Source organism: Amphiura filiformis, chromosome 6 (assembly GCF_039555335.1).
Source record: "Amphiura filiformis chromosome 6, Afil_fr2py, whole genome shotgun sequence".
In the NCBI taxonomy this organism is placed as follows: domain Eukaryota; kingdom Metazoa; phylum Echinodermata; class Ophiuroidea; order Amphilepidida; family Amphiuridae; genus Amphiura; species Amphiura filiformis.
In genome coordinates, this window is record NC_092633.1 from 14916219 (window position 1) to 14943919 (window position 27701).

Consider the following 27701-nt stretch of genomic DNA (forward strand, 5'->3'; position numbering starts at 1 on the left):
CATTTCCACAGCATTACCTTCATGATTAGGATATATACATGCACGTTGTATTGTTAGCAGTGAATGTGTGTCTTCGAAGACATGTTGGGTTTCTGCTTATTATTATCAAAGATCATGAAAGGTAGAAATTCGTTTCGTGCATGGGTTAAGTGAGTGTATTGGAGATGGATATTCGAGTCTGTTCATGTTTTTGACGTTTATGATATGTACAGCTTCACCAAGTTGGTTTTTGAGATTTCTATATAGGCGTTCTCCATGTTCACGAGGTATTCCTAGCTGAGTAGATGTTAACGTATTCCTTAAAGAATACATTATAGGTACGGTGTTTTGGTTTGTTTTTCAAGATTCAGTAATTGGATTATTCCTGAAGACAGATATGAGCATTTCGGAGAGTATTCTCATTATATTATTCATGGATGTCCATTTTTGTTTGCTTATGCATAGTTATAGTACTAGTAGTATGCACGACTAAGCTAGATTTACGTTTACTATATAGGTCTACAGGTATTTTTCTATATCGTATGTGACAAGGGCAGTGTTTTGTGAAAGTAAAATGTCAGAAGAATTTATTTTGTTCATAGAAGCACTTGGATCTGAATATCCACATATTTAGTTGCGGTTCTGCTCTTCATATTAGGCATATATGTGTTCATGTTTCACCAGTAACTAGTATTCAGTAAGTAAATTTGTGAGATGCGCCAAACTTCATCAGACGTTGCATCTGCCTTTGTGACTACACTCAAGGCAGTAATAAAGCTGCAATAGCTTCTTGTACTGAGTTATAGACCTTCTGCTGTTACACAGGTATCTGTGGCGTTCGGAGTTCATGAACCTGTTGAAATTGTGAGTTTGGCAGAAGCGTTTGAGTTTCTTCGTTAGTGGTTCTTATTAAATGAGACCATAGGGTCTTTGATGAGACGAGATATTTACACAGAGAGTCAAAGTGACTTTATTGGTCCAAGCTCTGTACATTAGTGCAATGTTGTATGTTATTATGTTGGATGCTTACACCACAGATCTGTGCTTACACTAAACATGCTAAACGCTGGTGATTTTCATGTATATAGTTAATATATATATAGGCATCTTTTATTTTAGCCAAAAGAGCATTGGTTTTTACAGTCTCAGTACTGAGGTGGCAATTTATTTGTCGATTCAGGGCCGAGGGGGCCGAGGTCCTGGGATCAGGACTAGGGGAAATGTGATTTGTTTTTGTTTTGACAATGTTTGAGGGCTGGTGCGAGCGGGGAAATAAGAACTAGTACTAAGCATAATGTCTATATATAGGCCTGTAGGAGTATCACATTCATCGAGGGGCTTTGTAGCTCGGAATAAATTATTCCAGATTAGTTTGAGTTTGAGCTCAGCATAGCAATTATTCAGTGTGGACCGTTTGCCCGCCCGTTCTTTATATCTTGATAAGGGGTAGTTCGCGGCTGACGAACAATTTTCCCCTGGTAAGATAAACTGTATCATTGTGTGTTTGTTTTGCAGGTTGATAGATCCTAGAGAAGTAGGCGCAATTGGAAATGATTTATTTCCGATTGAGCTTGCGAATTAGGAAATAATATACATTTCCTTTGGAGGCCTGCGGATCGAGGATTACGTAATGGTCAATTCAGCGGTATGCATGAATTGTGTACAGCGTGGTGTGATCAAGGCATTGATTGTTGCCAGCATCGAGGACTACGGACGTCTAATTTTCCGTAGGCTTAGTAAAAACTTGTGTTCAGTTATCTCTTTTTGGATTGTGTCCAACATGTCCAATGGCGTATGGCCTAGGCCCTATGGGACCTGCTTGATGATAATTGTGATAGCTTGGGTTGTGTCTGATCCGTGTCACAGTCCGTCCAGTAATTTGGGTAGATGGGAGATGTTTGATGCTCAGCATTCAGATAATTCGAATCCTCTGATTGTTAGGACTTTGGTTCCTTAGGGCTAAAGAATTGTTATTCTTATTCGCATGACATAGATTGATTTGTTTAACGATGTTTAGGTTTATGTTATAATAAACACATGTGACGTAAATGTTTTCTGCTTTCTGCATAGAAATATTATCTATGTTGACAGGCGTTATATGGTTTAAGGCTATGCCTATATTAGGCCTTCAATGAAGAAACGATTTCTTGAGCAGAGCATAGTGAAGGATAATTGGACCTAGCATATAGGTCTTGTTATACTATTCTAGTATTCTTTATGAATCGCAGACCTATCAGTAGGTCTTCTAGCTTCTTACGAAGTTACACCCGTTATAGGCGGGTCTGACCGTCTCGATGTCCGTCCGTAGTTCGCGGCTGACGAACAATTTCCCCTGGTAAGATAAACTGTATCATTGTGTGTTTGTTTTGCAGGTTGATAGATCCTAGAGAAGTAGGCGCAATTGGAAATGATTTATTTCCGATTGAGCTTGCGAATTAGGAAATAAGTACAAAAAATATCCGTCAAGTGGTATATGGTTTAGCTTTAATGCCCTTCGGAAGAGAGCGGTCCACAAAATGAGTGATAGTCACTCAAAGTTGCATTCGATTTACAATGGGGATTTTGCAGGCCATGTCGTGCCCTTCCTTACTAAAACACAAAAGTACGAAATTTCCAAACATCTAAATTAGCTAAAAATTTAGGACCTGTTACAAATCTATATTTTCTAGAATTTCAGAGAGTACAAAAATATTGGCCGGTTAGTTTTTACACAGTGACGTTAACTAGGCAATGCCATATACCTCTAACATACACTGTTTGTAGAGGTCACACGTCAATGGTGAGAGCACTGTGTAGACAACGATTATACACAATACAAACATTTATGATTTTGTTTTCTGTATTTTTAGGGTGTACCGATACCACCAGAGAACGTGATCCACTATCCGACTCATGAGCAACTAGCGGCTGGTATTCACAACGGAGACGTGAGTTTCATCATTTTGTATATAGCCTGTTCACTTGACTAAACCAAACAGAAGTATGCCAAAATGATAGCCACAAATTATTGCTCTCGATTGGTAATATCAGCATTAATAAGCACTGTGACATTTCCTTGGTGAATTAAATGCCATTCTCCTCTCTGTTTTGAACAGTTTCACCCAGGGAATGTTTGTAGTTTATAGATTAGACTAAAGTGAATAAACACATCTCTCTACCGACAAGTAAAAGAAAGTTGACCTCAACGCTGTAGGTGGTCTTCATGTACTTTTGAATGGGACAGCAGTAACCTTGGGCATGTTTTAGACCAAAATTTTGGATTGTTCAGATTTTTTTTCTAAGTTTGTGAGAGCATAACAAGACTATCCGTCGATGGATTTTTATTTCCGTCGGTAGATATTTTTAAAATTAAGTTTTTCATAACATAATAAAAAGGTAGAGACCCCTAATGTATAATAAATTAGCTAGGTAAGTTTTGAACCTTGATGAAAATTATCAAAAAAGTGCCTATTCAATTGTGTGGGTACGGTGACTACGGTCCATCACCTGTCACTTGGTAGTCTTGTAACATGTCTAATGGCGCTGCCCATGGCCACTCGATGAATTGTTTAATTCGAATTAATCAATTCGATATTATAGACTGACCGAGTCTACGAGTTATCTCAACACAGTCTCCTCCTTACTTTGTAAATATATCACAATATTGATCAATTAAAACAAGAACCACTAACCGCGAAATGTGGATATTTAACTAGTTTGCCCGTAGGGCTGCAAAGAACCAACCAATAACTGTGCAATATGAATACCAAACGCTTAAACTATAAAGTCCCCGATAGAGGGCAGGGTCTGAAGAATGAGGGAATTACGGGGTAGATATTAAGGTTAGAGAAAATTTAAGGGAAATAGCCCATTAAGGTTACGTTCCCCATGCTTTCATGCTGTTGCATTAAGGTTAGTCATTACTATGGAAATCTAACCCTAACCCTAATCCCCAACTCTAACCCCAACCCTAATCCCTAACCTTAATCCCTAACCCTAATCCTAACGCTAATCCCTAACCTTAACCCTAACCATAATTCCTCACCCTAATTGTAAACATTGTTTAAACCAATCAAGAATCCTATTGCTGAAGAGGATAATAAGCTTCTACCTATTTCTATGGAATCATTAAATAGTTCTTGTCTTTGTTTGCTTTGGCTAAATCCTGTTCCTCGTTAACTAGGGGATGATTTGAAATGACCGCCAATTATGACTGTTTGATATTTATTACAAGAAATGTGGAAAAAGAGACACATGTAAAACCGATATAAGGTACAATTTTGTTGAAGGAACAGAGTTCAACAAACCATAACTCCGCTTCTGGATATCGTTTAAAGTCAAATGATATACCATTTTAAAGTTTATGATATATATTTTCTAAACACGAAATAAAACAAAATTGACCTGAGGCCGACTTCACGGCTGATTAGTGGTGTCCAGTCACATATTTATGATTGTACGATTGAGAAATATTCATAAAGTAAGACGGGAGACCAGGTTGAGATATCTAGAGTTCGTCAGTATGACCCTAGCTCGAACCAAGATTGTGCTATTATATTTATAATCCACACTACCCCTGTGGAAGATTTAGCGTAAGTCTTCCACAGAGGGAGTATAAGTTTTGAATAGAATATACAATTGGGTAACTTCCATTTGAAATACTCACTCCAGTTGTGGAAGATATAGGTAAAGCCATAATACAGAGGGAGTATGGGTTTCAAAATGATTAACTCTGACCAATTACATCTGACCAAAAAAACATACACCCCCTATGGAACATATTTTCAAACTCTTCCACAGGGGTAGCGTGGATTTTAAATGGAATAGCCCATTGCGTGGATTACATTGTAATACCTTCAAACCCAATTCATAATCCATGAAAGGCACATTCACAGATTTTATGGAGATGGTCGATGAAAGTTTTAGAATGTCTTTATTTTTACTTCATAATGTGGAACATTCATAATGTAACAATTGCAAGTGCCAACAACATGTGTATTTTAACAAAACCGGGTGTTTGGTGAAATTATAAATATCAGAACTCAAAAAGAAACTTATATTTTTTCACAATTTGTAAATCATAAGGTCATATCTTAAAATCCTGTCCATCAAAATGAACCAAAATAAAACACATGATTACTTCAATACTCTACTCAAAACAAAAACCAAGCAGTTGTCCAACTGACACAACAGCAAACTGCATTGACTCGGAACAGCTTTCTGGACCACTTTCAGAGCTTAATATTTGGCATCCAACACAAGAAATCTGTGACAATGTATACACGATCCTTGCATAGATGGTAAATCGCTGCTTTCTGCTTTTCACGCACTTTCTTCAAGTAACAGGCCTTGTTCCACACTATTCCACTTATTCTTTGTGAATTATCATCTGTGAAGGGATCTTGTATTCAATTGGTGCCAATTATTGGGCTGTGAATGTGGTCATGAAACTGTTCCATGTCAGTGCATTTTGCTGTTGTGTCAGTTGGATAACTGATTGGTTACTGACATGTTTTTGAGTTTCTTTTTGAGCTCAGTTTAGGATCTGATATTTGTTATCAGTTCTTAAAATCACTACTACTTACATGTGACGACATGTAAGTCGAAGTGTGAATTTGAATCTCAGGGAATCTCAACTGAGACCTTACCTTTGAAACGTTGATTTACCGATTAGGGTGCACCTTAAGGGAAGGGGTATGAACCTTTGCACAGTATTTATTGTGGGACATTAGAGCACATCGAATTGCATTCTGAATACGAAGAATGTCCTTCTGATATCAAATAATTTTGATTTTTTTAAATTCGCAATATAATACACATTTTATGGCAAATCATTAAAAATTGATATTTTTGATATTTAACAGTAGGCCTACCTGAAGTAAACTTTATAAATCTGATGATTTATACTTAAAGTGTATGTAGGTGGGATGAAAAGCCGACGATCAATTGAGAATTTTGATCTTTCGTATTGAAGATATGGATTTTTTCCCAAAACACAAAAAAAATAGGTCTTTTAGGAAAAAATCCATATCTTCAATATAAAAGGTCTAAATTTTCAATTGATCGTCGGCTTTTCCTCCCAGGTACATACACTTTAAGAATATATCATTAGATTTATAAAATTTATTTCGAGGACTGTTATATATCAAAAATTTGAAAAATATCAAATTTTAATAATTTGTCATTATTTTAAATTTGTATTATATCGTGAATTTCAAAAAATGAAAATTATTTGATATCAGAAAGACATGCTTCGTATTCAGAATGCAATTCGATACGTCTGAGGTGCTCTCATGTCCAACAAAAAATACTGTCGAAACGCCATAAACGCTCATTCTAGATCCCTTAAGAAGTATTTTTAATAACGTATGGGTCGCTCTTACATTTCCTCGTCTTCAACTACAGGTAGATGCCGGGTTTAATTTTGCTTACTATAAATCCGATTTGGTGGAAATCATTCCGGGTTTCAGAGCTCAATGCGCTCTTGCTGGTCAGTCTATGATGATGCGTGAAGACAATACTTTGTGGGAATGGTGGAACCCAGCTTTTGCTAAGCTACGAGCCTCTGCCGAGTACAAACGTATTTGCAGAGATTTGCTGGAGCAACATGGTAGGTTGCAGCCTGGAGAGGGCGACATTTTTACTACATGAGCAAGATAAACTTTCGCCACTATCACTAAAAAAGCCCCAACTTTAACCATCTAAACTACCGTAAAATGGGGTAACTTCGGTCAGCGGGGTAACTTTGGTCGGTCAAATATATTTTTTCAAATGGACATATTTTCGTACAGCAATATTGTTTTTAGTCATATTTGGTGTCAATTTGTTAAGAAATATATTTGGAAGAAATAATAGTCGCTCATGTCCAATTTCCTCGAAATTTACTAAAAATCAGGGTTTTTAAACCAAAAATTAGCATTTTTTACATTTTTTCAGAAGAATTAAAATCGATATTTGTGAGCAAGGATGTGTGCTTGATTAATTTTGCAAGGGGTCAAATGTCACAAAAAACAACAACATCATGGAACGTAATACTCTGACCAAAGTTGCCCCAAACGCGGGGTAACTTTGGTCGGGTTAATTTTAACCCCTAGGGCACCCTTACAAAATTATTAACAAATCTTTTTCAACTTCAAGGTGTAGAAGGGAACCCTAATGTCATAAAACAGGGTTAATTGGAAATATAATTGGTTTTATTTGGAAGCAGTGGTTTAAAAACTCTGAAAAGTGCCCAAAGTTACCCCATTTTACGGTATATGTGTATACAATAATGCATGAAAAAACACACAATGGGCAATACATACCAAATGTACCAAAAAATTAAAAAGATGTGAGAGCATCTCTGCGTACTGCTTAAAATCCAAAACGCTAATAATTATTACATTCCATTTTTTTCTGCAGGACATGTCCCTGGACCAAGCCCAGACGAGCACTGCTTTGATAATAAATGAACATTTTGGAAAGCAGGAGTTTTATAACATTAAATAAATGTAGATTTAAAGGTTAAAATTAAAGCTTAGAGTAGATTAGGATAACTGGGACATCTAACCCTAACGCTACTACTAGACTCATTCATTGATTGGTTAAAAGTGGATTACATGACCAAAAATAGTTCTACCATCAGTACTCCTATCCGTAAATAGTACATCTGTAAGCCGTAAATAGTATTTTCAATGTCCCGGATGAGCCGTAAATAGTACCTCCAAGCCGTAAATAGTACTTTTGACCATGCCTTCCGCGTGCGCGCATTCGATGCGACGGAACAGTTCACGCACGCGAAACTGCCACAGCGTGATTTCGCGCTGCTGTAATTGGTTAGCAAGATTTTAGCCTATTCGATTGTTTTTTGAGGGGCAAAATATAAGTTGTGCTTAAATTGCTCGTGCTGTTCACTCAGGATAGAAGCTGCAGAGTCAAAACGTCAAATAATTTTCTTTTAACCAATCAATGAACAAAGAACATATTAATGAAGTATATAAAACAAATATATAGCCTACTGCCTTTATTCGAAGTTCTGGTTAAAACTATGGTTCCTCGTTGAGATCAATTAATTAATACTATTTTCCTTTGGGGCTGCGCCCCTCAGGAAAATAGTATTATTGATCTCACTTCGGGCCCATAGTTTTAACCAGAACCTCTCATGGCAGTATATACACTAAGTAATAATGGTAATATAGGCTGATACCATTTCACATGTTTCATGGTTCAGCTAAAAGTCGTGTAATCAAGCCTCATATACTTAGGCCTATGTACTTGTCAGCTGACTTGTGCGATGCATTAATGTTGTTGCGAACAAAATAATTGCCCCCGGGCACCCAGCTCTTGATTTGTGAATATTATCCGTCTCTTTATATCACATGGCTATATAATAAACTTAAACCACGTGACTTTTACAAAATCCCTGGATATAATTTGGAAAATAAGAAAAGAGTCGAAAAAGAGAAAGCTGGTATTAGTATGTACATTTCCTACAAACATAAATATAAGCTACGCAGAAATAAGGCAACAGTAAATATTATGAGTCGTGTTTCATTAATAGAAAATGGTGAGACCTATCCTGGAGTAGGCCCCTACTGTGCTCCAGTTTGGGCTCCTAACAGAGAGGGTCACGAAAATAAGTTGGAAGGTGTCCAGAGAAGGTTCACCAGATACTGTTTTCCTGGTCCCTGGCAGTCTATGCCTTTAATACAGCACATTGAAGGCTCCAAACCCTTGATATTCCCACAATGATTCTTTCTTGTTTTGATTATCTGCGCATTATATTTGCTGTTGGATGTCTGTGGAATAAATACAATATTTAGCTGGGCTGACTATATCAAGCTTAATGCGCTTTCCTCCAGACAAGCATTTCCATCTCAGCCGAACTGATGCTTTCCATAATTCCCTCTATGTCGCTTTCCCTAGGTTATGGTCGACCTTACCAAATGATGTCTCCAGTGAAATTGTCTTTAGTTTGTTTTCTTTGTCGCTCAAATTGCGTAGTTGTATGTACCTTTATCAGTAATATGCTGTGTGTGGGTTTTATTTTTTTTATCGTTTTTTTTTTATAAAATATTTTTCTTTTTCGTCAATGGGGTTATCGGAGACCCATTTTAAAGTGAGTTAATTCGCTATTAGGGAATCCGCCAGGGACCCCGTTGACTGCATATTTTTGTATGTAATTTTTTTTTATCTGCTCTTGTATGTATTGCTTGCCTAGATTATCAATAAATCAAATCAAATTAAATGTACAAATTCGCAATATTATTGTTGGTGTACCAAGCTTAAATGTCGGGTTATTTAAAGGGTATAAAACGTTTTAATAACGCAATTCCTATTAAATTCCCTATTTCAAGTCTAATATCCAAACTTTAATTAGTCTCCTCCACCGGTTTGATTCCGCTCACTCCACACAAACACTATGGCGTTACCTGGTTAAATGGAGGGATTGTATCGAACTCAGACCAGGGACCCCTGCTCAGAGTACTGATAGTTCTTCAAGAAAAGGCACGCGAGTTATGCTATCTCTTGAATTCTTTATATAGATGGACTATAAGCTTACTGTTCTTGTTAGGGGTGGTGCAATAATTATGTGTACCCGGGGGGGGGGGGTGAATTCTCAAAATGGTCTGCCAAAAATCGCTTGCCCCCCCCCTCTTGCCGTGCCAAAAATCTTTGCCCCCCCCTTTCGACGTGCCAATAAACCTTTGCCCCCCTTTTGAGGTGCCAAAAATTCTTTGCCCCCCCCCCCTTACACATGCAAGATTTTGGGGAACCCGAATTTAAAACCTTAAATTGTCTTATCATATAGTGCGAGCGCAGCGAGCAGGAAATTTTGCATATTTGAACGTGTTCCTAACGTTTTCCGAAGCCTTTTTAGGGCAGAATATAGAAACGGTGCCCAAAATATCTGTGCCATAAATTGCTTGCCCCCCTTTCGACCTGCCAAAAAATGCTTGCCCCCCCCTTTTGGCCTGCCAAAAAATCTTTGCCCCCCCCTATAATTCACCCCGGGGTACATACACATATTACCACCACCCTTAGATATGATAGCCAATCAACAGCGGCGTTTTTCGTTCTAATTGGTAGACGGTACAGTTAGGACGCGGGACTACCAATTCTTTAGAAATGCATAGTCGCGCTAAAAGTCGATCGATACATGTCAGCACAATTCAGAGATACACCTTTTTGCTATGAAATTTATTTTCTCGGTCAAATCATGGAAGAATATAAAGCAATATTTTTTTTCTTCAGTAATATCAGTTAAGGTTACACAAAGAGACGTATAAAAAACGTATAAAGTTGTTCTCTAAAACAGAGTTTTCTCAGTAATCAAATATCGCAGCGAGTGAAATGTTGGTGCATTGGATGTAGCTTAACATTTTTGTGTGTGTTATATACAAATTATTAGAATAAATTTGAAAATCCTTCGTTTAAAGCATTTTTACCCACATGTTCACAAGATCAAAAACACGTTCCATGAGGTTTTTTTCAAATGAGCGCTCCGTATAAATCCACACCGAGCGATTGTTTTCTTCTTTTTCGTATTGTATTACAAATCGATCAAAGAAATAATGTTGCCATGGGGAAGAACCAAATACAGTACCGATTAAATTTTAAAAGCCCGTTTTGGGGGAAATTTTGGAGAATTTGCTTGAGAAAAAGCTGGTTTGTGAAATTATCGATATCTTGATTACGAGACGTTAATTTAGACATCTGAATACCTACATTATTTCTCAACATTCTGCCAATTGCTATTCCATTTGATTTTCACTCCAAATTGAAGCTAGTTTTGCAAAAAACGAGGTTTTCCTCCATCAGTTCGTTCAAAATTTCAGCGCCGACATGCGTGTTTATTCTAAGAGCCATGCGGACGCGATTGTAATCATGTAAATTATTGCATCCAATTATAGTTATCATCCGCTTTGAGAACAGTCAATTGTGTAAACTGATCGATGGCCGAGTGGATAGAGCGTTGGACTGGGAATCTAGTGTGAACTATTTTTGTGGGTTCGAGTCTCCGTGTGGCTGAATTTTCTTTTTTTCCCCTCTTTTCTCATTTTTACTTCCTTTCTTTCCTCTTTTCTTTCTCCCTTTCTTTTTTCATTTTTTTTTTCATTTCTTTCTTTCTTTTCGTTCATTTTCTTTCTCTCTCTTTCTTTCTTTTTCACTACCGGTATTTCTTTATTCTTTCTTGCTCCTTTCTTTTTAGTTTTATTTGATTGATTCGCTGAGTGCAGTGAATCGTGATTGATTGTTTTTCACTTTATATAATTCAGAAATTTGTAGGCCTGCTAAGTCTGTCTTGTTGATTTTCATCCCAAATTCGATTTACAAATAATTGCAATCAGGGAAATAGCAGCATTGATTTCATCAAAGATATCAAGGCTATAAATTCAAAATCAACACATTTTCCAGGGCGTAGGTTGACGAAGTGCCCCCAATCAATTTTAAAATTTATAAAATCCTTGTGAAAATTGCCGAAAACGGCTTGTGGCCCCCCCCCCCGGCATCCGAGCTCCGGGCACGAGCTAAGCCAAGTTTCATAGCATTTTCATGTCTTGACCGTGGATCGATATTCTATTGTAAGTAGGCCTACGTCCCGGTACGCTTGTTCATTTTCTGCATGGCTGTTTCTGTTATGAACTTACGCCCTCTGAAATCAAGCGCATGAAAAACTCTCGGCTAACCTTAAAGACATAGTGCTTGGATATACATTTTTTTTAAAATCCTGGTGTTAAAATTCAAGCATCATATTTTGTCTTTTAGTGTGATAATTTTGATTTTTATAGGCCTTTAGTTCGCCCGTGAGCTTTTTACGGAATTCATTTTTAGCGTCTCAAACTAATATAGTTTGCTAAAGAAAGATATTTCCCACCTCTGTAAAGCACATCGTGTGGGTCTATATATTATAGTTTTGTCAGAATTTCCGTTTTTATTTTACCCTTTTTCCTTCATGCTCCGAAAATGTCAAACTCAGTACTTTATCTCGAGAACAACCAGCAGAAATAATCGATATTTCAATTGTTGTCAACCAGGTCCCTTTTCCATTGAAAACCAGGATTGCCTGACCAGCGAGTTGGTAGCCCAAATCCCCAATTCTGGTAAATGAGGTGAATTTTGGAAATTTGCTCCCGTGATAGCCTGCAATTTCAATTTATAGGGGCTATGGATTCCATGATTATGAAAACCATTTTGTCTGTTTGTTTGTTTGTTTATTTACCTAGGATGAGGTCCTTGGGAAAATCCACTGTCCAAACCTAGAAAAATTCGCGTGTTATTAGAGGGGATTTTAATTTTCTGTCCCTCCTATCTCCAGGTGAATTTTGAATGACTTGCGTTCGGGTTTGTGTAGGCCTATTTGTCATAATTTAGCGCTAGGACCTACTTTCTAAATGTAGGCTATAGCTATAGCCGTGCTATATAAATATTATAAGGTACCGGTATGTAATATTATGTAGGCCTATGGGGGTGGGGTGGGTACTCAACACATTTTAACCATGACTTACAATGCAAGGCTCATTGTTGCCATAAATGATTTTTCCTTTAGGTCATTATAATAGGTTGTTATAAACTTCCATGTTTAACCTTGTATTGTTTTGGCTGCTTCATTATGACTTTCGGTGGGTTTAAGCAATTTTAATTTTAAGCACCTTTTTGCTATGAAATTTATTTTCTCGGTCAAATATAAAGCAATATATTTTTTTCTTCAGTAATGTCAGTTAAAGACATAGTGCTTGGATATACTTTTTTTTTTTAAATCCTGGTGTTAAAATTAAGCATCAAATTGTATCTTTTAGTGTGATATTTTTTTATTTTTTTAGGCCTTTAGTTCGCCCGCGAGCTTTTTACGGAATTCATTTTTTAGCGTCTCAAACTAATATAGTTTGCTAAAGAAAGATATTTCCCACCTCTGTAAGGCACATCGTGTGGGTCTATATAGGCCTATTATAGTTTTGTCAGAATTTCCATTTTTATTTTACCCTTTTTCCCTTCATGCTCCGAAAATGTCAAACTCAGTACTTTATCTCGAGAGCAACCAGCAGAAATAATCGATATTTCCATTGTTGTCATCCAGGGCCATTTTCCATTGAAAGCAAGGATTGCCCGACCAGCGATTTGGTAGCTCAAATCCCCAATTGTGCGTTCTGGTAAATGAGGCACACTAGCTCGAGATACTCTAGCTAAAATACAGGTTTACATTTACTATCTTACATTATCTTGCTGTATTTCAGCTAGAGCTCCAAACGACAAGCTTCCGGGTTTTTTGGAGAACAATACTGTTACGTAAGATGAAGAAGAAACCCGCCTCGGAGCCCGCCCTACTCATTATTTCATTGTACTTATTGCAATTTGCCTCCACTCATTACGTAATCAACACAAAGCTTTTGTGAGGATTAGTGAGTGGATAAGAAATTGACAGTGGAGGATACGAAGGACACGCAGATTGTTAGTTGTCAATCATGAATTGCCGCAACGTATTAATATTTTACTGCATGGCATTCCGCAAACACCAAGACAAATTATGCCGCATGTTTCCAAAGATCATCTCATATGAAGTAAGCTGAATGCGATCTGTACTTTTGTAACATTCCGATCGCTTTTGATCACCTATTATCGGCGAATTTGCTTGAAAACACGTGAGTTCATGTTGTGTAAACATAATTAGCATAGACACAAATGAAATTACGATGCAATACAATGCAATTTGAATGCGCAGCAGATCTATAGAAATAACGTTGCCCGGTTTTATGCAGAATTAGACCCGGTCTGAGGCACACCGACATCGCCCGGTTAATAATTACACTATAGAGCAAGAGACACTGAAATGAATACACGGGATCGATACACGTTGATGTGCTATGCACGATTGATATTCAGACGATAAATCTTTGGATACCGGGTTTGAAAATGATGAATATCTCCCGTAAATGATTTCGTATAAAGAAACCAGATGTGGTTCCTTGCACTTGAATATATATTTTTAACAGATATGATAGTCGCTGGCTTGCGCTTTGAGATACTAGCTTGCGTCTTGAGTCAAAAACTGACAATAGTTTTGATTTTTATGTGCCGAATTATATAGCGCAGTGCACAGTGTCATCGCCCCGATAACTTCATGGCAGAAATCGCCATGGTAGGTTAAATCATAGACCGTGAAGAGATGGACGGTCGTCTGGATCGTAATTTTATAGAAATGGCACATTATGCTGAGACCATGGTCGTCTCGCTCGCACCTGTTGGATCAGCGTGTTTGAAAGAAGCGGCATTCAATCGAAGTACACACGTTGTCTCTGACACAGTTACGACTGCAATGTAAACTCTGTTGTCACAAAACAATTATAGTTACAAGAAATGAAACGGTAAAACACGCTTATTTGCTGCAGTTTCAAGTCAATTAAATAAATACATATATTCACCGTTTCGATTTATCTAACGCTACCTGTTACTCTGGCATTGGATGAGTTTCAATTTGCGTTGTATAAGCCTTGGTCTCAACGTCATGCTTGCACGGATGCTCAGAGCACAAAATCCCATTGGATAGCGACTGATGATGCAATTGAGTGGACGAGAGTTAGGTTATTGACCTTTTGTACGGTAAATCGATTCGATGGCAGGTTTGAAGACTATCTTGCCTTTGTGTTTACGTGAGACGCTAATAGCCCCGATTAGCCCGGTTACTGTCCTCGCTGTGTGTTAGTCAAGCATGGTACACCATAGGCCCGGGGGGATCACTCACATAAATGGTCTGTACGCGTGCGTGACCAAAAAACAAGTAAAAGGGGGTGTTTTTTTAGGCAAAGCAAGTTACGCGCGTGACGCGTTTAGGGTCTAAAAAACAGTGATTTTCAAGAATAAGGGTAGTTTTCTGAAACTGGACAACTTGTTTAGGGTACCTTTTCAAATTTTTGGTAAATTATGAGTTATTTGTTGCATTTTCACCAGCCAAAAACTCATTAGGGTAAATTCTACACTAAATTACCTTATTAAGGGGCTAAATTTGCTGGTAGGGTAAAACTTGTTTAGGGGTGTTTGAAAAAATTTGGTCACGCATGCGTACACTGTCATATTTGAGCCCCCCCCCGGGACCATAGGTCATATGGTTTTAGACTACCTTCACGATTGGCCTCACAGTACGTCTCTGGTACGACAATCGTCCTGACCCGAGCGAGCTCCCGCAACATGTAGGCCTACTACTCCGCAAAAGGCGGGCGGTGGGGGCGGTACATGCGTCGAGAGCCCACCAGGAGCAAGACGAATCTCGCTAGTATACTAGTAATCGAAACAATATACAATATCAAAGAAAAGCAGGGCAAAACAGTGATATTATAACAAGCGAAAAACACTCTCATTCAATGCTTATTGTCATTTGGACCAAATGACAATAAGCATTGAATGAGAGTTTATTTCAACGATAATAAAACGCAGAGTTCAATTTTTTTTGAGACCACTCTAGTTGACTCGTCTATAATTCAAAAAAGTTTCCCGGGAAACTACACTGACTATCTTGATGATCTTCGGACCACGATACGTCGGTAGCTATTTTCAAAAACAAAGAATATTTCTTGCCGACATTAAACTGCCATTAAATGAGATTAAATAAGTTTAAAATGACTTGCAAAAAGTTGTAAATAATGAGTCAATCGCGGCTCGCGGTTGAAATTCATAACGTAAAAAAAAAAAGACAGATTTCTTACCATGCCGATTTTAGGTACGCAAAAGTCCGCTCAAAAACACATTTCCGATAGAAATTCAAATAAAATCCATATCAATCCAGGGCATAAAGGTTCATGTCTTGACCGTCCACTGTAAAACCACGAATAAAGAATTCCACTCGACAAGTAGTTCAAATATTTTCCACGGCATAAAATCCACGTATTATACGACGCCATCTAGTCCTGGAATTTAATCAAAGCTCCATCTTTACTTCTCCATTTACCACCAGTAAACTTCAGCTTTATTCCATTATTATACATAGTCTTGACTTGTTCCTTCCATTTCTTCTTCTCTTTCAAGTCTGCCAATGTGAGATTATCCAGTACATAAAAAGTTTCCTCCTTTAGCTTCTCTCTTGCATTGGCCATTATGTATACTTTATCTTGAAAAGATAACATCTTAACTAAAATGTACGGTGCACGACCATCTCTACTTGGTCCATCTCTGTGAGCCCGTTCAATATTTGGTGGTTCTTTCCATTCAAAATGTTCCATCAAAATCTTGTTAGTGATGTCCACGCATTTTTCATCTTGTGTTTTGGGGACACCAATAATTCGGAAGTTGTTTCTCCGTGCGAAGCGCTCATTTTTGTTAATATCCTCAGCCTGTCTTCCTAATTGTCCTTTCAGATTCTCGACTTCATCTTTAAGTTCTTTCAGCTGTTTTGTTTGCGTTTCAGAAGATATTTCCAAAACAGAAATGCGCTCACTGTTGAAGTTAATAGATTTTTCAAGGTTCTCCTCCAATTTGGCTTGTCCCTTTATAATTTCTTTAAGTGTTTTCCTCACGAAAAGTTCAAAGTTACTGTCATCGTCCGACTCACTAGAACTCGCATTAGAACGGGAATTTGAAGAGCCCGCCCGGAGCCGCTGCTGGCCCGGTATAGCTTTTTGTTCGTGTTCCTCCTTGGCCCCATTGAGATGCATGCATTGATTAACACGCGAGGCGAGAGCTCACCCAAGCACGTCCTCACTCTACGGTGTCATGATTTTTGCCCAAGTCATTTTTTGTAATTTTGAGAACAAAGTATAAAATATGGTTCAAGCCAGCATTCAAAATAAGTCTTATCGCAGTGGAATTTGTACCCCAAAATTTGCCTGTTGTGATATAACTTTAAAAGTGTGGTGCAAAATTGCGATACCACATTGTACTTACTTTAGGTATTGATTGTCTGAAACTGCACTTCAAATTGCTCTGCATCAAACGAAACTCATGCACCACAACTTTCAAATTGGAGTGCAAAAGTACAGCCCATGTAAAAAAATTAATTCAAAGACTGGTTCAAGCATTCACCAATCACTGGGCAAGAACGATACAAATGAAAGGGAATAATCCGAAATAATTAGGGTCACATCACTGATGCATTTTGATCTTTGTTTTCAAAATGACACAAAATTACTTGAGTAATTAGCGTAGCAGGCTGATGAAATGTTATCTTCAGTAGATAGCGAAAAAAAATGAAACATCAACATACTACTAGGCTTGGTGGGCATTCAGATAAACAGTCAAAGAGATGATGATGAAGGTCGTAATTCAGGCTGCACATGTTCAGATATTCAAGTAGTCATTAGGTCTGAATGCAAAGTTGATTTCAAATGACCTTTGACCTCAGTATGTGACCTTGAACACCACCAATAGATTAGTGTTCCCATAGTGCAGCTATGACCCAAGTTTGATATAAAATTGGATCGATTGAGCCCATATTTATTGGTCAAGCTATGCGTTTTAAAATATTGGACGAGACGTAGTCGAGTCTAATATTTTAAAACTCATAGCGAGACCAATGAGCAAAGTCATAGCGAGACCAATTGGGCGTAAAGCATCCAATTTTATCATTATTATGTTTTGGATCCAATATTTTTACACACTTGGATTCAACAAAACATAATAATGGTTGCAATAGGATTTGAACTGTTCATATGACACCAAAAAGCCTTACAGGATTGTTGACGGACAGACACCCCCGCCCTGTGACGGACACACACTGATGATGTACTAAGGTCTTTTCATTCAGACAACCTAAAAACCATAAAATGACCAACAAAATTGACATTGGAATAAATGTTTTCAAAATACATTTGAAACAAATCTCCACACATGTGGAGATGCAGGGATCGGTCGATCCTTCATGTAATTATTTCGTGTAATCTAATCCTAACTCTAACCCTAATCCTAACCCTAATCCTAATCATAACCCTAATCCTAACCCTAACCCTAATCCTAATCCTAACCCTAATCCTAACCCTAATCCTAACCCTAATCCTAACCCTAAACTAACCCTAACTCTAACCCTAACCCAGGGATCGAGCAGCAACAGCACCTTTTTATATAAGATCTCAGCATGGAAGGGCTCCGGGAAAGGCAGGTGTACACGTATAGTCGGATTGATAGCAGAGTCTTTGTCCTGTGCCAAGTGGATCATTATTCAAAAAACAGATCTGCCATGTAAGGAGCTTGGTCATTCAGACACTTGCAAACATTATCTTGTACTTAACTATACCCTCTTTTACAGCCAACAAATTAATGCAATTCCTTTGACAAGGCTGATCCAATCTTATATAATTTTTGTAAATTTTGATTTCTTCCGTTTTTCATAAGTTAACATGGAATAGGCCTATTAAGGTAAAATTAAAGGTACTGCTTTAGATCACCTTCATGTGCACCCTACAACGGAGTTTGCATAATCAATATGCAAGAGGACCATCCCGAAAAGTCTCAGCTCATGATTAAGATGTGGTAGAACACAATTGCAGGTTGTAACAGGCTGCACATGTTCAGAAAATACCGTAAAACCCCCTCTACAAGCATATAGAGTATACTTCTGATGAAAGCTACATTTATCCAGGCGCCATTATGGAGTTTGAGCAAATAACTTACGGATCCAAGCATATACAAACAAGTATTATTTTAAGAACAATCTATTGTATTGGTATAATAACGCTTGCTTCGAATTAATTTAGCTTTCATAAAAAACACTATATATGCCTGTAGACGGGGTTTTACGGTAGTCATCATTAGGTCTAAATATAAAAAATGCTAAAATAGTGAGAATGGTGCAGGTCAGAGACATGGTGAATAAAGTTGTATTTATCTGTTAGCAAGTGTCTGTGCTAGGCTAAATTCTGTATAGTTTTACACAAAGGATAAATCAAAAAAGGGGGCATTTTAATACTTCATACTGGTCCAGTCTTGTCATGGAAGCTTGCGTGGGGTGTAGAGTGATCAGGGATGAGGAAAATTAATTGTTTACCTTGTAATAAGATGATCAAACCCCACAGCTTTAAAGCGGTCTTTCACCTCAGTAGACATGGCAGTTGATGGCAGGTGAGTCCAGTAGTTTTGAATTGTCCTGAGAATGAGGGAAACCTTTAAAAATGGCTTTTGTAGCAGTATGTTTTGTAATGGTTTGTCTTTTGCAATTTGCCCCCCTCCCCACCTTGATGAGGATGTGGAATAACAATGTTTTCATCAAGCATTTTCCTCCCTCAATGACTAGACTAGACTACTCTGTAGTCCACTTGCCCATTGTGCATACTCTGGATATTGTATTTAAACTTAAAACTCTGATTTAATTAATGTGTGCACAATTGATAGATTTTCACAACTGATCTTTTCAGTCACCGTACTCCCTCTGTTTGTTAGCTTCCCAAGTGGACTACTGACTTTGGATTGCGGTTAGCATTTTTAACACGGGACTCTATGGAGAGCTAGGCCAATTTCTGGCCTAACCATGCTAACTAAAATTGGTCATGATGTAATGCATCTTTAAATGAATCTGGCTTGTGATTTGTCGCCCAGATCTCGTTATTGTTTAAATCCTCCCGACACGTACCATTACCATTAACTATACATGGTACACAACTATCTATGGAATGCGGCGCTTTTGTGCTGGCGCGAAAGTTGGTGGATGAACGTACGCATCTAGCGCGTATTGTACCACCATGCTTAGTCTTGTGGTTAGATTTGATGATAAACAAGTATGATTGACAGTGTGTTTTAGAGAACGAAGTCCCGGGGTAAAGTTCTGCTTAAAAGTGTAAGTCCATAGTCGATTTTTAACTGGTAGATTCTAAAATCAGAATTGTTCAGTATTGAAGTGCCAATATAATTATGACATTATGATATGTTGCATTCAATAATATAAGGCTACGTACACTTTACTTTTACTGTCACTAATATAATTATATAAACTTTTTCATAATAATTTCTACTAGTATTTTGATGTAATAAATATCAGTATAATTTCGATTTCAACTGAATGCTTTCATCATGATTAATAACATGCTTTTATTTATCAAAAATCGACTATGGCATAGTCTATGACCCACAGTCTCAGTTCGGTTCCATCTCTGGATAATGTAACAATAAATAAATTACATATATTACCCTTATTGCCATATGAAAAAAATGCCAAAGTCCTGTACCCCCCCCTTGGTTTTCTCAGTGCCAAAAACCCATTCCTCTTCATCCACAAATTGACGCCACTGATTACACACAGTCGAACCATGCAGCAATATAGAAACATACTCGTATATTTAGTGAACGCGAAAGTCCAGGGAGCGCTGATACCTTGGGTTGATTTTTAATGTTATATAGTCTACAGTACCAGTCGTAATCCATGGACCCGAGGGAGGGTCTATCAATGACCTGTGACCCAGATACCACACCACTGGAAACAACACTATTAAGTATAATGGTTGTATATACGATAATGGGGGGGTCAAAAAGTTTTATCTGTCAAAAGAGGGGGGTCAAAAAAGTTTAGCGGTCCATCGAGGGGGGGTCAAAAACGTTTTCGAGCGAAAAAGTTGAGGAAGACCAGCCCCTACCAAAGTATTAATGAACACTCCCTTAACTAAAATGTGCGGTGCACGACCCTCTCTACTTGGTCCATCTCTGTGAGCCCGTTCAATATTTGGTGGTTCTTTCCATTCAAAATCTAATAAAGAACTTTGGGAATAGGACTCGCTAAATATTTTAACTGGCGAGGTAGGTACCAGGGAATAATCACACGGCTTGGTAGATGCGTCTTGGTTTACAATGTTTGTAATGCGATCAAGCAAAATCGGTCGGAACTCGGAGATATTGATTTTGAGATATAGCCAAACAAAGGCAATATTTCCTTTTGTTTCCTGTTGTTTTGGAAACTCTTTAATTGCTCATATCTTTAGAATTGGTTGTTCAATTTCAATGGGTTTTCTGTAAAATGCAGCTTTGCAAATGCTTTTTACGATCCTATAAGAAACTGAAAACTTAATATTTCCGAGTTCTGACTGATTTTGATTGATCACATCATATATTTGTTAAAATATTATGTGGGACAGAACTGGCCAGTGCTTGTTCTATGTAATCACCTCAAAAAAGATTGTCCCCACCATGCTACTTTGTTTGGGCATAACTTCGAACACAATTAAGGGCTCGGGTATGAACATTATAACAATTTTGGTGGGACATGAGAACACATTAAACATATCAAATTGCATTCTGATATCAATTAATTTTTATTTTTGGATTCCTACCCCCTCCCCAACACCAAAAAAATCAGGTCTTTGGGGGAAAAATATATATCTTCAATAATTATGAAAGGTCAAAATTTTCAATTGATCATCGGCTTTTCATCCCAGCTACATACACTTTAAGTACATATCATTAGATTTAAAAAGTTCACTCCGAGGACTGTTAAATATCAAAAATATCAATTTTTAATCATTTGCAATAAAATGTGTATTATTGCGAATTTCAAAAAAAATCAAAATTATTTGATATCAGAAGGACATTCTTCGTATTCAGAATGCAATTCGATATGTCTGATGTGCTCTCATGTCCCACAAAAATACTGTCCAAACGTTCATACCCCACCCCTTAAACTGAACGCAATAACTTTGACATAAACCCATGCAGAAGTCTCTGCAGTATGATACACACTTGTGTAAAAGTAATCCAAATGATCGAGAAATTAATGATGCAAAATCAAAAATCGCACCAAATTCAATTGAATTCATTCAATTATTAATTTTTCGATCATCCCGATTTCTCTTTACACATACTGCAGCTAACAATATTCTCCAAACGTTCATTTTAATGTTATTGTTACTAATTAATGATTTGTACTCAGTCATAACCACTAATAAACATGTGGAAACTTTCTTTTTTGAGATCGTAATACATGATAATGGTGGCAGGTTTTCTGGGAATAAGCTAGCGTTGTATTCATTGGACATTATAGATTGAAATTTATTTTCTGCAATTTGTTATGCTTTTAATTATAAGCAACTTGTATTCAAAGATTAGTTACTCATGCTGTCAAATGTTTCCTACTTTCTCACATCTTGCTTTCTCACCACATATTGCTTGTGAAACTGCTTTGGTATTACTGAACTGATCCGAGTATAGTCCCACCTTCGGGTAAAGTCCCACCCAACTTTTCGAAAAATTTGAGAAATTGTAAAAAGTTGGGGTTTTGGGAGGGTTTGGAGTGTTCCTGGACCTAGAGCTAAATGCTAGGATCATTCATGGTTGACTTTAAAAAAATTGTTTGTGGTTTTTGATATGCAAAGTGATAATGTGTGTTCATTTTGTGTACATTTTAATATCAAAATAGAATACTGTAAACATGACATTATTTTTGTCATTGGTTATGTTAGTAGTGGTGCAGCCAATCCCTGTGTTAGTGGCCGAGCTTTTTGTCAAATGTGTCTCGGACGTTTGATGTCTATCTGACTTCATGAAGTCGGAGACACATGGTCTGAAGAAAGATCAACCACTTGAAGTATGGACTTCTTATGAATTGTAAGCCTAATGTAAAATGGTGTGGGTTGCTTAGTCCATTCATTGTAAGCTTTAAAGTTGAAGGTCCCATGATAGAGGTTTGGTGATGTTATGGTGAAGTAATTGTTCCTAGTAAGGCCAACACCCAACAGTGTCTTAAGGATTTTACCTCCAGGTCTCAAGTTAAATATCTGCCCAACTTTGCTTTGCTTTTAAATACTTTACACAGCTATAGTCTGTTCAGCTTATAATTGGCAAAATTTATTTGTTTTTTGTTATTACGGGCATCAATAAAGTCCCAACTTATGCTCACATAAGCAGACACATTACGCAACTAGTATAAGTGTTATCGTTGTTTTATATAAATACTCGATGTTATGAGCCTTTTTTCTCACCAATTATAAGCCGAAGAAACTATAACACGTTTTCAGCAAAGTTCTACATTACTTGTATGTATTGTATTGTATAAACTGCTAAAAATTCTGACTGGAGACCTTCAAACTTACCATTGAATGGATTTACCTTTTTATTTTTTCTTGAATTTTTATTTATAATTAATTAAATAGATTTGAAATATATTTAAACTTTTGTATCTTATTATAAACAGTACTACCAATAAATGTTTTGATAAATTGTATTTCACAGTGTTCTTGATGTTTGTTTGTTTGTTTTTTTCACAAATGTCTCTCTTATTTCATGAAATTTTAAAAGGTGTGTGGACAGGCATGGAAGTAGGTCGAGTAGGTCAAAAAATTTACCCGTCCGAACAAAATTGTACTCGTCCGATAAGGCCAAAAAATGGTATTTTGAGATTTTTTCTGGAAAAAACTAAAAAAGCAAAAAACAATTTGAAATAAAAAAAAAATCCGCATTTCTTTTTTGTCAAATCGTGCGATTTTACAAACGCGCGCGCAAGCTTTGAGACAAACCTTTTTTTGGCCTAATCACATTGCAATCAGTGCAGTTTTTCATGGCTGCATTTCACCAGCATGAAAGACGCGATAGAGGCCATGTGCATTAAAATCTGTGACTCCATATGCATGAAGCCAAAATAAATTCACACTGACACTGTGAGAACTGTATTGCAAAATAATGCGTGTTGATTTGCATGGGGTTTTTTTTTTGGTTTTTTTTTGCTTGGTTTGCTATCTTCTGTAGATAGCATTTAGGGCCTACAAAGAAAACAATCAATACCTCAATACGGCCAATTATAGCCTTTTTGCCCTGGGATTTTGCGCACTGAATCCTCGGATTCGCCGTACTGAATCATCTATAACGCGTGTTAGGCAATGTTTTTAGGAACATTATTATTTTGCATGTTTTTGGGTTTGCTTGCTATCTTCTGTAGATCTGATTTTTTCTATATTTTTAATGATTATTATTTTGATTATCTACTGTAGATAGCAATTACGGCGGGTTTATATTAAGTCAGAAGGAAATTTCTTGCGTACTGAACCATCATTGTTTGATTTTTTGTTTTGTTTTGTTTTGTATCTTATTTTTTCCTTCATGTTCCTGATAATCTCTACTATAGAAGTGCCGTTTTAAATTTTGGTCAGCTTCTTCATTTTAAATTTTCTTTATATCGTTGCATTCGGCCTATTTGCTATTTTTTTCTAAGCCGCGCGGCCAATTATAGCCGTTTTGCCCCGTGATTTTACGCACTGAATCCTCAAGTTTTGCCGTACTGAATCATCATCTAAAACGCGTGTTAGGCAATGTTTTTGAGAACATTATTATTTTGCATGTTTGTTTTTTGGTTTGCTTGCTATCTTTTGTAGATAGGATTTATGGCCTACTAAGAAAGTAATTAATACCTCTACTTTTTTCTATATTTTTAATGATTTGTTTAATGATTATTATTTTTACTATTTTCTGAAGATAGCAATTACGGCGGGTTTATATGAGTCAAAAGGTAATTTCTTGCGTACTGAATCATTATTTTGTTTTGTTTTGCTTTTGTTTTGATTTTTATTTCGTTTCTTATTTGTTCCTTCATGTTCCTGATAATCTCTGCTATATAAGTGCCATTTTAAATTTTGGTCAGCTTCTTCATTTTAACATTTCTTTATAGCTTTGCATTCGGCCTATTGGCTATTTTTTTCTAAGCGCGCGGCCAATTATAGCCGTTTTGCCCTGGGATTTTGCGCACTGAATCCGCAGGTTTGCAGTAGGCCTACTAAATCATCATCTAGAACGCGTGTTAGGCAATCTTTTTAGGAACATTATTATTTTGCATGTTTTTTTAGTTTGCTTGCTTATATCTTCTGTAGATAGCATTTAGGTCCTACAAAGAAAATAATTAATACCTCTCCTTTTTTCTGTATTTTGAATGATTCTTTTAATGATTATTAATTTTACTATCTTCTGAAGATAGCAATTACGGCGGGTTTATATGAGTCAAAAGGTAATTTCTTGCGTACTGAATCATCATTGTTTTGTTTTGTTTGTTTTTGTTTTGATTTTTATTTCGTTTCTTATTTGTTCCTTCATGTTCCTAATAATCTCTGCTAATATAAGTGCCATTTTAAATTTTTCGTCAGCTTCTTTATTTTAACATTTCTCTATAGCTTTGCATTCGGCCTATTGGCTATTTTTTTCTAAGCGCGCGGCCAATTATAGCCGTTTTGCCCTGGGATTTTGCGCACTGAATCCTCAGATTCGCCGTACTGAATCATCATCTAGAACGCGTGTTAGGCAATGTTTTTAGGAACATTATTATTTTGCATGTTTTTTTGCTTTGCTTGCTTATATCTTCTGTAGATAGCATTTAGGTCCTACAAAGAAAATAATTAACACCTCTACTTTTTTCTGTATTTTTAATGATTCTTTTAATGATTAATATTTTTACTATCTTCTGAAGATAGCAATTACGGCGGGTTTATATGAGTCAAAGGGTAATTTCTTGCGTACTGAATCATCATTGTTTTGTTTTGTTTTTGTTTTCATTTTTATTTCGTTTCTTATTTGTTCCTTCATGTTCCTGATAATCTCTGCTATATAAGTGCCGTTTTAAATTTTGGTCAGCTTCTTCATTTTAACATTTCTTTATATAGCTTTGCATTGGGCCTATCGGGTAGGCCTATTTCTCTAAGCGCGCTGCCAATTATAGCCGTTTTGCCCTGGGATTTTGCGCACTGAATCCTCAGATTTGCAGTAGGCCTACTGAATCATCATCTAGAACGCGTGTTAGGCAATCTTTTTAGGAACATTATTATTTTGCATGTTTTTTGGTTTGCTTGCTATCTTCTGTAGATAGGATTTATGGCCTACAAAGAAAGTAATTAATACCTCTACTTTTTTTTCTATATTTTTAATGATTTGTTTAATGATTATTATTTTTACTATCTTCTGAAGATAGCAAGTACGGCGGGTTTATATGAGTCAAAAGGTAATTTCTTGCGTATTGAATCATCATTATTTTGTTTTGTTTTGCTTTTGTTTTGATTTTTATTTCGTTTCTTATTTGTTCCTTCATGTTCCTGATAATCTCTGCTATATAAGTGCCATTTTAAATTTTAGTCAGCTTCTTCATTTTAACATTTCTTTATAGCTTTGCATTCGGCATATTGGCTATTTTTTTTTAAATCTAAGCGCGTGGCCAATTATAGCCGTTTTGCCCTGGGATTTTGCGCACTGAATCCTCAGATTCGCCGTTTTGAATCATCATCTTATAGAACGCGTGTTAGGCAATGTTTTTAGGGAACATTATTATTTTGCATGTTTTTTTGGTTTGCTTGCTTATCTTCTGTAGATAGGATTTATGGCATACAAAGAAAGTAATTAATACCTCTACTTTTTTCTATATTTTTAATGATTTGTTTAATGATTATCTTCTGAAGATAGCAATTACGGCGGGTTTATATGGGTCAAAAGGTAATTTCTTGCGTACTGAATCATCATTATTTTGTTTTGTTCTGCTTTTGTTTTGATTTTTATTTCGTTTCTTATTTGTTCCTTCATGTTCCTGATAATCTTTGCTATATAAGTACCGTTTTAAATTTTGGTCAGCTTCTTCATTTTAACATTTCTTTATAGCTTTGCATTCGGCCTATTGGGTATTTTTTTATCTAAGCGCGGCCAATTTTAGCCTTTTTGCCCTGGGATTTTGCGCACTGAATCCTCAGATTTGCCGTACGCGTAGGCCTACTGAATCATCATCTAGAACGCGTGTTAGGCAATGTTTTTAGGAACATTATTATTTTGCATGTTTTTTTGGTTTGCTTGCTATCTTCTGTAGATAGGATTTAGGGCCTACAAAGAAAATAATTAATACCTCTACTTTTTTCTATATTTCTAATGATTTTTTTAATGATTATTATTTTTACTATCTTTTGAAGATAGCAATTACGGCGGGTTTATATGAGTCAAAAGGTAATTTCTTGCGTACTGAATTGAATCATCATTATTTTGTTTTGTTTTGCTTTTGTTTTGATTTTTATTTTGTTTCTTATTTGTTCCTTCATGTTCCTGATAATAAAAAAATAAAATTAAAATAAAGTAATTTATAAAGCGCATTATGCCAGGCCTCCATGCGCTGAACAGAGAACTAAACTTACTAATACATTATGCAAAAACTACAAAAAACATATTCTATTAGGCATAATACAACCAATACAAAATAATTATAGTAAACACATTTAAAAACACTATAAAGCAATACACTTGATAAGAGAGACAGAATAGCATATCATATAATGAACAAAAGCATGATAATTATAAACAACACACTAAAATCCAAATCACTACTCGAATCCCCAGGAAATTTGAAGCCCACAGAAATCACCCCGACAGACCAAGGTAGACAACCGTCGCGTCGACCAGCACATGACAAACAATCGTCCACCTGAGCCAGCCAAAAAATTTTCCCGAGCAAAACACGCCAGAGACTCAGAATAGTGATCCAGGTCCCAATTAGAAGACATAATAATTCAAAAACAGCAATTTCACAATATACAAATTAAATATCATTAACAAATTTACATCGATACATATATATAATTATTGAAACATTTGATTTAAAAGCGTGGATTTGGCCCGCAGAATCAAAACGCGAAAATAACAAACCCGACCGGCGGGGGCCCTGCTGGAGAGGAGAGGTTGCCAGCACTTCACTCTCAGCGGCTTCATCAGCAAGTCGCTCAATCAAATGCAGCAGGACCATAAACAAAGCAGAAGAACACGCAGAAATGATAACCCTGGAGAGGAGAGGTTACCAGCACATCACTCTCAGCGAGATGGTCAGCATCTCGCTCCTGTGAGATGGAAATACAGGCAGG

The 27701-nt window shown here is 36.7% G+C and overlaps 1 protein-coding gene and 1 long non-coding RNA gene across 3 annotated transcripts in view; one reads left to right on the plus strand and one right to left on the minus strand.

Moving 5' to 3' along the window:
- Positions 1-9184, plus strand: part of LOC140155022 (putative ABC transporter arginine-binding protein 2) — a 58948-nt gene extending 49764 nt beyond the window's left edge. For both annotated transcript variants that reach the window (XM_072177698.1, XM_072177699.1), the window contains exons 6-8: positions 2829-2906; positions 6364-6568; positions 7360-9184. In XM_072177698.1, coding sequence (XP_072033799.1) covers positions 2829-2906; positions 6364-6568; positions 7360-7409 — 333 coding nt within the window. In that variant the 3' untranslated portion in view covers positions 7410-9184. The remainder of the gene's footprint in view (positions 1-2828; positions 2907-6363; positions 6569-7359) is intronic.
- Positions 1-23025, minus strand: part of LOC140155024 (uncharacterized) — a 95796-nt gene extending 72771 nt beyond the window's left edge. Inside the window, exon 1 of the long non-coding RNA XR_011859336.1 lies at positions 22945-23025. This is a non-coding gene — a long non-coding RNA (uncharacterized lncRNA). The remainder of the gene's footprint in view (positions 1-22944) is intronic.
- Between the last annotated feature and the right edge of the window lie 4676 nt (positions 23026-27701).